At 39.4% G+C, this 14,084-nt stretch overlaps 1 protein-coding gene across 1 annotated transcript in view; it reads right to left on the bottom strand.

Annotated features, from left to right (window-relative positions):
• Window positions 1–2,114: 2,114 nt before the first annotated feature.
• The window catches only part of kif5ab (kinesin family member 5A, b), an 82,531-nt gene continuing 70,561 nt past the window's right edge, over window positions 2,115–14,084 (bottom strand). Inside the window, exons 24-30 of the mRNA XM_074642754.1 lie at window positions 13,450–13,666; window positions 11,057–11,186; window positions 10,829–10,981; window positions 10,280–10,344; window positions 8,005–8,032; window positions 7,374–7,486; window positions 2,115–4,787 (exon numbers count right to left, since the gene is read on the bottom strand). Of these exons, the coding sequence (XP_074498855.1) occupies window positions 7,387–7,486; window positions 8,005–8,032; window positions 10,280–10,344; window positions 10,829–10,981; window positions 11,057–11,186; window positions 13,450–13,666 (693 nt within the window). The 3' untranslated portion in view covers window positions 2,115–4,787; window positions 7,374–7,386. The remainder of the gene's footprint in view (window positions 4,788–7,373; window positions 7,487–8,004; window positions 8,033–10,279; window positions 10,345–10,828; window positions 10,982–11,056; window positions 11,187–13,449; window positions 13,667–14,084) is intronic.

Genomic DNA, 14,084 nt, shown 5'->3' with positions numbered 1-14,084 from the left:
CATAGGAATAATATGTACTAATTTTGAAAAATGGGCGTGGTTCCGCTTTAATAACGGTTTCTAGATATCACTGACACGTCATATTGTTACAGCTGTTTCACCTCTCCTTGTTCTCTATCAACCTGTTTGTATATCTGGATTTATTGACAACACATTGAACCATTAGGATGTGCTTTTTTGTGGTAAGGGACTGTAGGAGAGGGGGGCTTATATTTATTATTTTTAAAAAGCTGGCCTCTCCCCAATAGGGCTGCAACTAACAATTATTTTAATTTTCGATTAATCTGTTTATTATTTTCTCGATTAATTGATTATTTGTTTGGCCTATTAAATGTCAGAAAATGGTGAAAAATGTTGATCAGTGTTTCCCAAAGCCCAAGATGACGTCCTCAAATGTCTTGTTTTGTTCACAACTCAAATATATTTAGTTTAGGGTCATAGAGGAGTAAAGAAACCAGAAAATATTCACATTTAAGAAGCTGGAATCAGAGAATTTTGATTTTACTTGAAAAATTACTAAAACCAATTAATCGATTATCAAAATAGTTGGCAATTAATTTAATAGTTGACAACTAATCGCTTAATCGTTGCAGCTCCACTCCCCAGCGTTAATCTTAAGTCTATATATTTATGAAAATACAGACACACTAATTTCTCTTAAGCAAATAGTAATTTCAGTTTTTATTTTTTTTTATTACATAGAGGTGTCAACATCTGCTCAATGTGCCTTTTTAAAGTGGTTAAGGGGTAAACATCTCACATAATTAAAGTGGTGGGGTACAGTAAGAACAAGACGGTGTGATAATGATAATATGTACACAGGATCATCTTTATTGAAAGGACTTCCATGAGATAACAGTACTGTTGTTCAGCAGCTACAGAAGAAAGTACTGCATGCACTAAATCACACGCTATAAACAAACCCACCAACGCACACATGTACAAACGAACACAGACATTTTGCATCTGTTTTTTCTTTTCTTTTTTTTCAAACCACCCTACCATTCGTGTCATAGTTATATTTCTGCATATTTAGGCTACAGGATCACATATTATTTACCTTGCCGGAATATTTTCAGTTTGGTTACAATTAACTGTCAGACGAACAGAACATTAAGAATGAAAATAAAGTCTACACTCGTCCACACATTTACAGCTCAGTGTACAACCACAGGACATGTCAGGGGAATAGTTGTTTTCTGTGTGGTTTGCATTGATTAACAGCAAAAAAGGTCATTCACATTCATCTCATGGTTTCTTTAGGTTATGCAAACTCCCACACGATGATAGTGTAGAGTTTCTCAAGTTCAACGTCCTTTTTCAGCCTTTGGAGAAAGTCGAACTGAACTACCGCAGTATGACATACTCAGTGTAAATTCTTGTGAAGAGGAACGAAGAGAGAAAGCAAAAAGAAAATAATAATAGTATAAAGTGCTTCATGCATTTCTGATAAGCCTCAATATAAATATAGAAGAGAGGGTCTGTCGGTAACGCTTGAGATTACAGCCCACAATTTATGTAACGTAGTAATTTAGTATGTACAGGGTATCGGTAAAATGCTTACTGGGTAACTACACAGGACAAATCCGGGGAGGGAAGTACAGGAGTAGAGGACAAGATATTAAAGTGTAAGGGGGTAACAACTTTATGTTTAAGAGGGGAAATGAGGAACGGGGCTACAGTGCTATGAAATTAGTTATCATTTATTTTAAAATTATGATTTACAAAACAATTTAGTTTAGGAGAGAGTTTCGGGAAATTATACAAAAATAATTCAAATACAGAGTACTTATGATTACCGTATGATTACCATATACAGTATATGATATGGTATCCATTATATGTTGTGGGGCAACAAAACATTAGGCTTTATAGCTGTAGCTATATGCTTTTTTAAAATGATGATATAATACTTAAGAACAGTAATGTAATTTTGGATGAAGCTCAGATTACAACACACACAGAGGGAGAGCAACTTCATTCTCTGCTCAGGTAGACATTACTCCTCTATATCTTTACATAGAAAAACAGTTGTTTGCTGCTATATTAATGCAGTGGATATCATATAGAGAACCTTTAAAGTGCCAGATGAAGTTTAGCTCCTTTTCACGACATACTGTAGTTATTGTAAAACAACATATACACCAAGTCTGTTGGTCCCCTGTTAATACAAGTTAATTTAAAATAGTACTTTAAGTGTAATTTATTTCTAGGTGCCCCAAAAACACAAATTTGTAACCCTCTCATGTACTTCTTCCCTCATGCCTACTAGGTAAGTACCCCATTAGTATTACAAAATATCTGCACTTTAGTTTGCAGGCTGTAATCTGAAGTGTTACTGGTCTGCTTTGTTGAAAGGATTGTCAAAGAGTGAGAGACTTTGCTAAGATACAACTCCTGGTCTCTCCCGAAATACACACACACACGCACACACACATACGTATACAGTCCATACTGCGTTGACGCTCTCATCCTGACTGGCTGATCAGGAGGTCAATGAGAGAGTTTGGAGGGCGGCGTGACCATTACTGTGTCTAAGGGCAGCGTGACCCTCAGTGTGTGTGTGGACAGTCATTAAACTTATCTGCTCAGATAACTTAGACTGCACCCAAGTAACAGGATATGTAATGTATCTGAATTCTGGGGTCAAAGGTCAAACACCTCATTGGCTGATTAGGCGATCAGAGTGTGTCAGAGGGATGAGACAGGGCTGTTTCAGCTGATAACCTACAGTAACCCCTGGTTGAAATGAATCATTACAATCAGGGCTTTGGTTTCAATCTGAGGTGGTTCATAAAGATCCGCAGGATTAGTCATCTCCTAAACTAATAGATATTGGAACGGCAGCTGCACACGTGCACGCATTTTCATTCAATGACAAAACGTTGGAAATCTGAAATCCAAAACATTCAAAGCACACATCAAAACTAATGCAAAATGTTTCACATTCAACAACTGCTATAAATTAAGAATAAATAGCAAATAAATAACATTTAAAATAGAGCAAAATGATAAATATATTTCTTTGAAACGAGCAGTATAAAAATAGTTGCTACACATTTCTTTTTTTCCCCCTGCGTCATGCTTTTGGTTGACATGACAATGACTGAATATCTCACAGACGATCCCTGACAGGCAGTTTTTTTTGTTGATTTACAGCTTATAAATCTCTCTACTACGACACAGTCAGTCTTTTAACACCAATCAGAAATCACGTGTTTTAGACTTCACTCGAGGTTCAGTCAAAGTTGCTTTTCAGACTAGTTAAAACCAGAACAGTGTACCGAAAGTCAGACATGCTGTGGCGACTGATGTCTGAGGTTTTTTATTTTGAAACAAAGTTCGAACCAACTTCTTCATTTAGCGCTACGGTTCATCAGGTGCCACTAACAGAGCCATCTGAAACTTTAAGATTGAAAAGGTCTTTACGAAAAGTAAAACTTGCTAGGCTGTATATGGATATAGGGGTTAATTGGGTGACTATTTATCTTAATCTAACAAGAGAAAAACTTTGTATTATGGAATGTAAGTATTTGAAATATATTCTCAAAGGGTACCAAAATACAAGAATCTTGAGGAGTTAAAGACTGTATACTATATATAAACTTAATTTTCCTTTGTTTAATTTGAATAAAAAAAGGTCAAATGTGAGAAATTGTCTATTGTCTAAATTAAGGCTCGGCCAAGTCTCAACTGTGGCAGGTGTGCGTATGTGTATTTTAGTTTAGCGTGTGTCGGTCTACCTACGTGGCAACACTATGGACTATATTGTTACTATGACTACGGACACTGTTTCTAAAATTATCATACAGTATTGTAATTATCCTGATGGCACTGCAGTTTATTTTGAGTCAATCCGTCATACGCCATCCTGCTGCTGTAAAAAGCCACTAAAACACCAAATGTGTTTTAATCCACAGCTGAAAATAGTCCACAACAAATGCGCTATTTACTCCTGTTTTAGTAGTGTCTAGTGCCTAGTTGTTTTCAGGAAATTACTGCACCCTTTATTAAAAAATAAAAATATATTCAAGGCCTGTTTTTAAATATTTACGTCTTCAGTTGTCTTAAGACTGAGAGCCAAAGGCAGGTCGGGCACAGTAACACATTGTTGTCTTTTCTTGAGATTTGTTGGCAATAACAAAAATACTGAATAGTGCCAGCCTTATCCTTTTAGCGCAATTCCTTTTAAAGACTGAATTCTCCATTTACATTGACTTACAGTGTAATTTTAGACTGAAACATTTCATGGTAATGTTGCCTCACTTGCTCTCTCTTCCTCGTTCATGTACTGAAGACCGACATCAAAAATCAACATGCACAGTCAAAAGTGTAAATATTAGTAAAGTCAGTTTGAGGTTCACTGTTTTCATGTGGTTTAACTTTTCATAATACTGTTAAAGCTTACTGTTAAAATGTACTGGTTTCATGTCCACTGTGACACCCTCACTGAGACTAACAGCACATCCTAGTGGTTACCTAAAGCACTGCACCGTCTCTCCCCCACCTTTATGGGAGAGGGTGTGCACCAATATGGGTGTAAGCTGCCAAGTCGGGCATTTGAGATGCAGTGCTTGCCATGGATCTCACATACATCCCACACCATTGTACAGGAAGGAGAAGGGATCGGATCGGAGAGGAGCAAGCAGGGGAGAGAAAGGGGACACGGGAGAGATAGAGGTCTGTTTACAGCAGGTGAGCAGGATGAGAGAGGAAGGGGGAGGTTGAGAGGACAGTGATCAGCTGCATGCAGATTTACAGAGGAGGCCTCAGAAAGAAACGTCTGCCTGGAGAGAGAGAGAGAGACAAACAGAGAAACAGAAAGTAAGAGCAACAGTCAGATACATTTGAGAGAAACAGGGAGAGCGAGACAGCAGCCAGTGAGTCATGGTAACACTGTCAGAAGGAACACGTCTCCAATCATTTTATTTCTGGTGTCTTCACTGAGAGCTGGTTGTGTTTGGGAACTGCATGGAGCAGTCTGGGGCCATATTTAGACTTCATAGGATATTAAATCCACCAGCACTGTGCAGAATTTGCTCTGCAGAAAACTTCACGGCAGCTCATAGAGCTATATGTCACCACATAGCACTTATAATAAAGCAGTCTGCAGGTTGAGTGTTAAGTAGAGTGTCGGCACATTACACATTCTAGTCTCGAGAAAATGGCTTTAATTAAATCACAGCACTAGTTCTGCAAATTAGGTCTGAAGTTTCCAAATGAATTCACTGTTGTTCCTGTGACAAGTGGTGTTGAATAATATCAACTTGAATACATAAAGAAGGCAACCGAATGAAGCCTGTGACAGCAAAAGCAGTGGGATGAAGTAAAAACCCAGTGGCAGTAATTTAATTCCCCTTCCTCACATGGGTCTTTCCCAGAGGAATATTTTTTTTTGTATTATTGTATAATCTTTAACCCTCGGATAGGATTTGTGAGGCAATGCAAAAAAAAAAAAGAGTGCTGATCCGAGACAGATGCTGTTTGTTGGGTATTTTTGTGCAAAGTGTCTCTACTCAGTGAGTGTAGGTATTTTTAGTGTGGGAGGCCCCTCAGAAAATAAAGCTGTCCGTTCGCCCTGGCAGCTGGCCGGGTTTCTGCTTTTAACTCTGCACAGCACCTGAGGGCCGAGACCCAATAACCTCGAAAGTCAAAGTGATGTTTCATAAAACAAGCGCTGCTCCCAACCCAACATATCCATTCCAATAGTGTTTTGATATGCCCAAGATACACTTCTACTGAAAAAGTATAGATAAGAAAAGAACCTGTTTATTACTGCGTGTATAAATCCTGTTTCAATCTGCATTTATTCAGGTTTGATGAACAGCAGGGCTGTTTTAATTTGTTCCCAGGGGCCCATTTCAACATGCAAGCTGCAACTATTATGATCATGTCCTTTCCTGTTCATTTTGACATGTTTGAATAATCAAAACAAATTGCAACCCAATCATTAGCATGTGAGAGCCCTGCAGGACTCACAAATTTATCTGAAATTTGCAAGCCACAGTCATGTGTGAGATATGACGTTGCCATCATTCTTGTGTAAGCAGTGCTTGTAAATTGCTTTTGCAAAACAAGCCCACGGTTCTCAGGATTAACATTCACATGAATTTAAATGATCTAACACATGTAGGTGAATTTGTATGTAATCACTGACATTTATTGTTGACATTTGAGGCAAGCTTTTTAGACAATAAATGGTACATATGCAAGTATTAAAGCACATTTTTAAAGCATCCTACTGTGTGCTATTTTAATTGGAAAAAGCATCAAAAGCATTGTTGTTTGAAGTGCAACTTTACTCAAAGTTACAAAGTTTGCTATTCAAAAGCCTTCAGGTTTTCACAGCATCTGGTTATTTATGAATGTGAGTCCATTAAGTTCAGTACAAATAGAACAAAGCTGCTCATGTAGCTTCAGGGCTCCTTAAACCTCATCTATTCTTTATTTCAAAGTGTTTAATACTTATTGAACAGATCAGGTGGATTTTTCAGATGCTATGTCAAAACTTTAATGGATAAGTTCAGTGGAATAAAGCTTTGATTGTTGGTTTGGTAATCTCTATAAACAAATTCTGCATTCACATGTCTAGAATCTGGAGGCAACGGCACAAGATTTTGTCACAGGAAGCGTTCTGGTTTTGCGTTTGTTGTCCGAATAGTATTGACCAATCACGTTCGAGCAGGCTTTGGTTGAATGTAGGTAAACAGTCCATGTGGAGAGCGAAAGAGGCAGAACGCACTGGCCGAAATGTAATCTCGGAACCCATCGGCTATAGTCTGATGATAATTTAGCTTTTTATTGGTTTACAATTAGATTGATCGGAGACAGATGCTGTTTGTTGGGTATTTTTGTGCAAAATGTCTCTACTCAGTGAGTGTAGGTATTTTTAGTGTTGGGAGGCCCCATAGAAAATAAAGCTGTCCCTTCGCCCTGGCAGCTGGCCAGGTTTCTGCTGTTAACTCGGCAAAGCACCTGAGGGCCGAGACCCAATAACCTCGAAAGTCAAAGTGATGTTTCATAAGACAAGCGCTGCTCCCAACCCAACATATCCATTCCAATAGTGTTTTACAATTAGACTGTAAACCGGCTACTTGTGAAACAAACCGGTCGTACGCGTCGTCTCTCAACTCCGGTCTCGCATCTCAAGTTGCTAATCAGACTGTAAACAATGAGCAGTGCATGGAAAAGGAAGTCTTGGCCTGGAAACCCGCTGGCTACACCAGAACCCCCAGAAATATAGCCCCTTGTTTGGAGATTGTTTGTTTGGTTACTGTTTGTAAGTTTAATGACTCCTTTTTGACCTGTGATTCATGGACCTGTGTTCTGCAGCACACACATTGAAGAGTCGCTCTGCTTTTCGGTGTTCTTACCTGCTCAGGACTATTAGCTGGCTGAGGTCTCCGGCTGCCGGCTGTAGAGGTTGGCTGGGTCCTGATTGTCACAGACGTCAGTTCTGGACACAGAAGTCACATTCAGACACATGCTATTCAAAAACAGCAGAATCACAGGCGGCCACAGCACCGTCACCAGATTCAGCAGCAGCAGCAGCAGCAGGAGCAGCAGCAGCAGCAGTAGCGGTGACAGCAACAAGGGGGCAGCGAGGGAGCAGAGAGACACAGCAGTGAGGGAAGCAAATCAGTGATGTTAGTTACAGTAATTGGTCTTTAAACACAGAGGGGATCGGTTCGTGCAAGGTGAATGTGGCGATGCAATACCCGTAACAGACTATTTTTAAACATGCTAGAGGTATTAAATCAGTTATTTCGAGCTCTACTTCAGCCATGATTATCTCCTATAAAAAGTAAACATTTCAAGCTGTTGTAAGCCCGTCATAGAACGTCCAAAATACACCCTAAAATTAAATCAGTTTTTACAAAATCCTGCACAAGTTACATTTTAGAGGTTTCTGCTCGACACTGACAACATGGAAGCCTGCAGTAAGACGACCACAAATAAGCAGCGGGTGTTTTGCAGTAATCAGAGAGGGTGCCGCAGTCTTACCTGTTGTCATTGATATCTGTGGTGTTTCCTGTGGACAGAAAGAGGTGCATAAGGAGGCAGGCAGGTGCACGGTGAGAGGGTCGGTGGTGTGTAAATCAGGGAAGAAGTGGGTTTAATTGAAACAACCCAAAGCCACTGGAGATGGCTTTGGAACAAGCAGCTGCATTCTGTGTTGGTTCTCAAACAATAAGTCACTGTCACTTTAAAACGACCCATATGTGCAATTTAATGATCATTCCACCGAGTCAGCTCGGAGAGACACAGCACCAGCACATTTTCCAAGTTTTTTCAGTGGTATAAGAACGTATGCTTCTAAACATAAACATTAATTTCACGCCGTTTGAACAAATGACCAGTGCTGTTGTTATTCTGGAGGGGGTTTTATTTGCACGCCTGCCAGAGCTCGCTTGTCAGGAATGTGTAAACATGATTCATTTTACACTGTTTGAACAGACCACCAATTCTGTCTTTTTTCTGAGGACACTCTTACTCTATTACAGTAATACTAGCACAGCTAATGATAACAATAACAAAGTGCTACATGCTTCAAAAGAGAGTCCTCCCACCCAGAGAACTTTGTTGCATAAAAGCACAACAAGCCCTATAACAAGTGTCCTTACAGTTAGACCAACAGTGCCACAGCACAGCACTTAAATGAAACATTGGATCTTTATGACGGCTCTATTTGTAGTTGCTGGATCAAAGTTACATTCTCTGGATTATCTGCATCAATTTTCCAGGTGTTTTAATGGAAAGCGCTATGTCAAAAAGTCCTCCTACTCCTAGCAGCTACTGTAGCACTACAATCTTTAGAGGCCTGTGTTTTCCCTGAACTCCCCTGACAGGGACTAATCTCACTAAATATTTAATTGACTTTTTATGCGACACAACACATCGACACCCAGACATGCTTACGCTCATGGAAGAAGGTTTACTTAATTTGTGTGCTTCAATTTGATGAGTTGGCTATTTCATCAAGGAGCCTCATGCTTGACTGGACTATAAGGATGCTAAGTTTAATCTCTCTTTAAAAATGACAGTTAATAAGAATCCTAACAGGAACTGTCAAGGCTACACCTCAACAGAATCTTGCAGAGCTATTTGGCTTTGAGTTTAACAGTTTTCCATAAGCTCTTATTGAAATGCACGACACTGAGTAGAATCATATCCCAGACTGAAAATTACCAGTTAGGGACCAGAGGGAAATTTCCCACCGAGTTTGACTTCAGAATACATTACAGCGCACAGGCACCTTCATTCCAAAAATGCCATATGTCCATTTTGGGGGGAAAATACTAATTAAAATATTGAAAACGAAATAAAAATGAACAAAATAAATCTAAAAACAGTTGCACACTAATTACATCCTTAACAGTGCAAATATTTACAAATCTCTTGAGACGACTCATAGCATCTGAGCAGCTGCCACTATTGAGCGTGAGTACTTTTATGCCAAAAGGAGACAAATATCAGGGTTTTTCTCAGTATGTTCTTGTTGGCAGCGTTGAAAACCCTCTGATACAGCATCACGGGAAGCAAAAACTAAAACCAGCCTGATTAAAATCTTTAAGGGATCGTCACTGATATTTAATAAAAAGCAGTCGCTACAGCAGCAGATTGATATATCGGCTCTGACCCAGTTTATGACTTTTATTGATATTCCTGGAGAATCAAAGAGGCGTGGTGTTTGTTACACAACTCTACAACTGTCATCACTGGGTCAGAGGCTGAGGTGGCCACTCAGCCTGTCTGGCCGGCTATCTGTCTGGCTGAGTAATGACACTGCTAGCCTAATCTATCTCCTCCAGAGTCTGCTGCTGATGAGGGCAGACACACACACACACACACACAACACACACACACGAAGGTGCAGAAAAGCCTCAAGTAGCAGCAGCAGTATCCTGTAACAAGCTAAGATAATTTCTTTAGTGAATTTTTAAAAAATGAGGCTGCATCTCATAAATATATGGACATTTTATCCAAAGACAGTTGACCTATACTGAAACCCTTCTCATCAAACACCAGTGGCTCTGAATTACATTTTAAAACGGCATACTACGATTCCATTATAAGAAGATGAAAGCAAAAAGAAAACAGCAGGATGAATTGTTATCATAGCCGCAGAGCAATCATTGTAACCTGGTTTAACAGCCACCACTCTGTAAGAGTATATCAAACATCATTCACATGTAATGGCTGGTATGCTGGCATAATGGAAACCACTAAAAACACAAGATGTCATTATTCTAACAGGCGTCGTCTGAACAGGGCTCACCATTTTCTGAATCAAGCATCTCTGCGGTGTTCTTGTCTGCTTTGCTCGGTGGTTCAGCCGGAAGCCTGCAGATAGGAGAAAGAGATGTTTATGTAAATGTAACTGTGGGATTTGTGTTTCAAAATCTTGATCTCTATATTGATATGAACTTTGAGTTTAGTTAAGTTTGAGCAATGTTTAAGCTTTTTAAAAGGAGTGTACTATAATTCAGAACACAGATTATTTACAGATATCGTAGTAAAAGAAAATATTAACTTTGCTCGGAGCATGAAAATGTATTTTTGACCTTGGACATAGTTTGTCAAAATTAATCTTAACTCGAAGATCCACTTTCTAGTTTCTGGAGCCTTCAATTGCATTTCACAGTCCATATTAGCACACTGTTGTCATGACAACTGTACTGCCGTTGAAAGCTCTGGAAAAAACTTTGTAAGTGGACTTTGAGTTTAGTAGTCCAAACTATTTTGTGCAAGGATGCGTACATCCTGCAGTATACTACTCCATGATCTTAAATCGCAAATTCAACCTCATGTAACTGGGTTTACTCACGTGTTTTCCTGAGCGTCGTTGTCCTGTGAACCGTTGTTTTGGGATTCGAGGTGTTTGGTGGGGCTGTTCTGGTTGGAGTTGGTCTCATGTAACCTGGGCTCACTCTCTGGTGTTGCAGGAGCAGCAGCAGGAGCAGCAGGAGCAGCAGGAGCAGCAGGAGCAGCAGGAGCAGCAGGAGCAGCAGGAGCAGCAGGAGCAGCAGGAGCAGCAGGAGCAGCAGCAGGAGCAACTGCTTGTTGGTTGTTGCTGTTGTGGAAAACAGTTTTGCAGAAGGCAACGGGGTGTTCGCTGTAGCCTCGGATGAAGAAGGGGTTGGTGGGAGAGCACAGTGGGTAGTGGCCAGCACGCACAGGCTTGGCTGTAAGTGATAAAACAGAATTGATCTATTGATTGATCCATTCATCCAGAGAAGACAAAAACATCATATTTACCGGTTTACTGCCCTCAAGGGATTGTGCTACACGGTCGTCTATAGCACAAAATTTAATGTGACTGGAATACTGAAAATAATAAAGTCCAACTGAAATAAAAATTTAAAAAAATGTCTGCTATATCACACATATCTGCTCTGTAAATCACTTGTCCTGTGTTATCCTTCGAGAACAAATTAGAAACCAAACGGGAGAAATTTACATATATATATATTTTTTGGTTTCATAATAGTTTTCCATTAATTCAACAGAATAGCGTTCCAGTATCCAACCTTTTTTTCATTCCTTTTAAAAATAAAAAAAACTCTTAACAATACATTAAAAAAATACATTAACATTATTTTTGACTACAAAAAGGTATGAGGAAATGTGATTGCAGTTGGATTTTAATTTACAACACAATATCACAGTTATTCTCAGCTGCTTTAGTATAATCCTCAAATGAAAATCATTATTCTAAAAACACTCAAATCAATAGCTCATTTTCTCACAGCAGCATGGGCGTCTCATTTCTTTCACACAGAATTCAAACGCATGAGTGCAATTATCTTCCATTGACACAGAGATGAAGTAAAGCTTGGTGATTAAAATGGATTACGCTGCTTTTCTAATAAATTGTATTTCTCCCAGAAGAGCTCATTGCGTAAATCCTTATATGCAAAATAGTCCAACAATCACAGCTATTCAAGTATTTTGGTATCGTCATAAATATTGTCACATTTTATGCAACCAGCACGTGGTGCTGAATTTAGTTTCTAACGGTTGTCAAACATATTTATGTGTTGCACAGTGGTGAACTGGAGTCTTCCTGATTATGGAACAAGATTGGTGCAGAAAGCCCGTCCCACATCTCGCTCATGCATGAGGAGGAGGTGTGTAAATATGTGGTGTTCTGGTGAGGGAGAAGGAAGGAGGTGACAGATGATGATGCAAATCCAACAATGGATGTTGCCTGTGAGGAAATCACACAGCAGAGACATGAGAGGGCCAAACGATGTTTCTCACAGTGAATTGCAAAGGCAAATATCAGATAAGGAGCAGATGAAGTGGTGTGATCAGATAGAGAGCGTTTACATGTGCAGCCTAAGCTGTAGAGTGGTGGAGAGGATTTACAGTACATGATTTCTACAATAGTTCCTTTAGTAATCTACATGAATCCTAACTAATAGTATATTGAGACATTTAAAGCCTCTGATCGACCACACAGGTGTTTTCAGTTATTCTGGCTGATTAGACCTCTGCTCAGGTTGAAGGTGATTATTAGGTCACAAATCTTCATCTACCAATAAGAATGATAAAGGTGTAATTTGTCCCGCCCTAACATGTTCAACAAAGCTAACAGGAGACGCAGGAAGATGTCACTCAGTTAGTTTATACACGCCGTGTGGCTGTTCAGAGGCCTTAACATGTAAGAAGTCTTTTATTCCCTGAACTCTGCACCAGTGAACACTTATTTTATAAGATGTGCTCTCTTTTATTATTTATGTAACCTGCTGCTACCTGCCCATGTGCACTATTGTACATTTTGTATACTGTATATTTGTATGTTTTAATGGTGTGTCTATCTATCTATCTATCTATCTATCTATCTATCTTTATTCTACTTTTTTTCATTTAACATTACTGTTGCAATAAGATTCATACTGTGGCTTATATCATTCAGTTCAGGCTTTTTGCAGGTGTTGTGCTAACGCAGTATAAATAACTGTAGTGATGGCATTTATTGTTTTGAGAAGTACTAAAAGACGTACTTAAGCGATTGAGAAAAACTGTAATGTGACTATATAAATTTAAATAGAAGGGCTTGTAGACATGGAAACAGTTGTGTGTGTGTGTGATTTGATTGTGGACTGAATTAGATGAGATTCAGTTTTACTGTCACTGCACAGAGTACAAGTACTGAGACAACGAAATACAGTTGCGAGAATTATAAGAAAGCAATTAACGTCCTGAACGGAAATGTAATGGTAACACTGGAATATTGCATTTTAATACCTTACAGATCACATATTAATGGATGAATGCAATGGATCACTGCCTACCTACAGATTAGAAGACCATTTTATCCGATTATATAGCTTTTACGGATATGACACAGGCAGCCACATGTGATATAGAGTATAGATCACTGCTGATGGCTGTTCAGTTCTCCTGAAGGAGCTGAATCTGTGAGCGAGGAGCACGTGTTACCTATCTGTGCAGCATGGGGTCGGCGGAAGGGATGGCGAGTCCTCATCACATCTTTGATACGCTCCACCTCCTGCTGGTAGCGGTGGCGGTCCTTCATGGCTCCTTCCTTCGCCTCCTTCAGAGCACCCTCCAGCGCCTTAACTCGCTCAGCTGTAGACCGAAGACGCTTCTCCAGTTTTGGAAGCTCACAGCGAAGATCTGCATTGTCACGTACCAGCTGTCACACACACACACACACACACACACACACACAAGAACACATACAGTAAGCCCAGGGATTAAATGTACATGTATGTGACCTTGTAATAAATCCTCTCAGATTCTCTTCAAATTAAATTTATTTTTCTGTCAGGGATAACAATTTATTAATAGAATTCATGAATACAATTTATGAAGAATTTGTGTCCCTTTAACATTGCCATGTACCATTTTGAGACCTGTGTATGAAGTTTCGCTCTTGTTTGTTTTGAAAAATAAAAATAAGAATGTGATTTATCTTTCTTATTTGACCTTGAGACTTCCACTAGAAAAGCATCTTCCTTTTTTTTGCAATGTGAAGGATCCAACGTTTTGTGCCAAGAAGAGCACAACAACAGGTAGCATGTATACAACAATCGACTAGCAAAGTGGCCGCA

The sequence above is a fragment of the Sebastes fasciatus genome, chromosome 1, assembly GCF_043250625.1.
Source record: "Sebastes fasciatus isolate fSebFas1 chromosome 1, fSebFas1.pri, whole genome shotgun sequence".
NCBI classification, from domain to species: domain Eukaryota; kingdom Metazoa; phylum Chordata; class Actinopteri; order Perciformes; family Sebastidae; genus Sebastes; species Sebastes fasciatus.
Note: the sequence above shows the minus strand (reverse complement) of the source record. Positions and strands in the feature narration are given on the sequence as shown.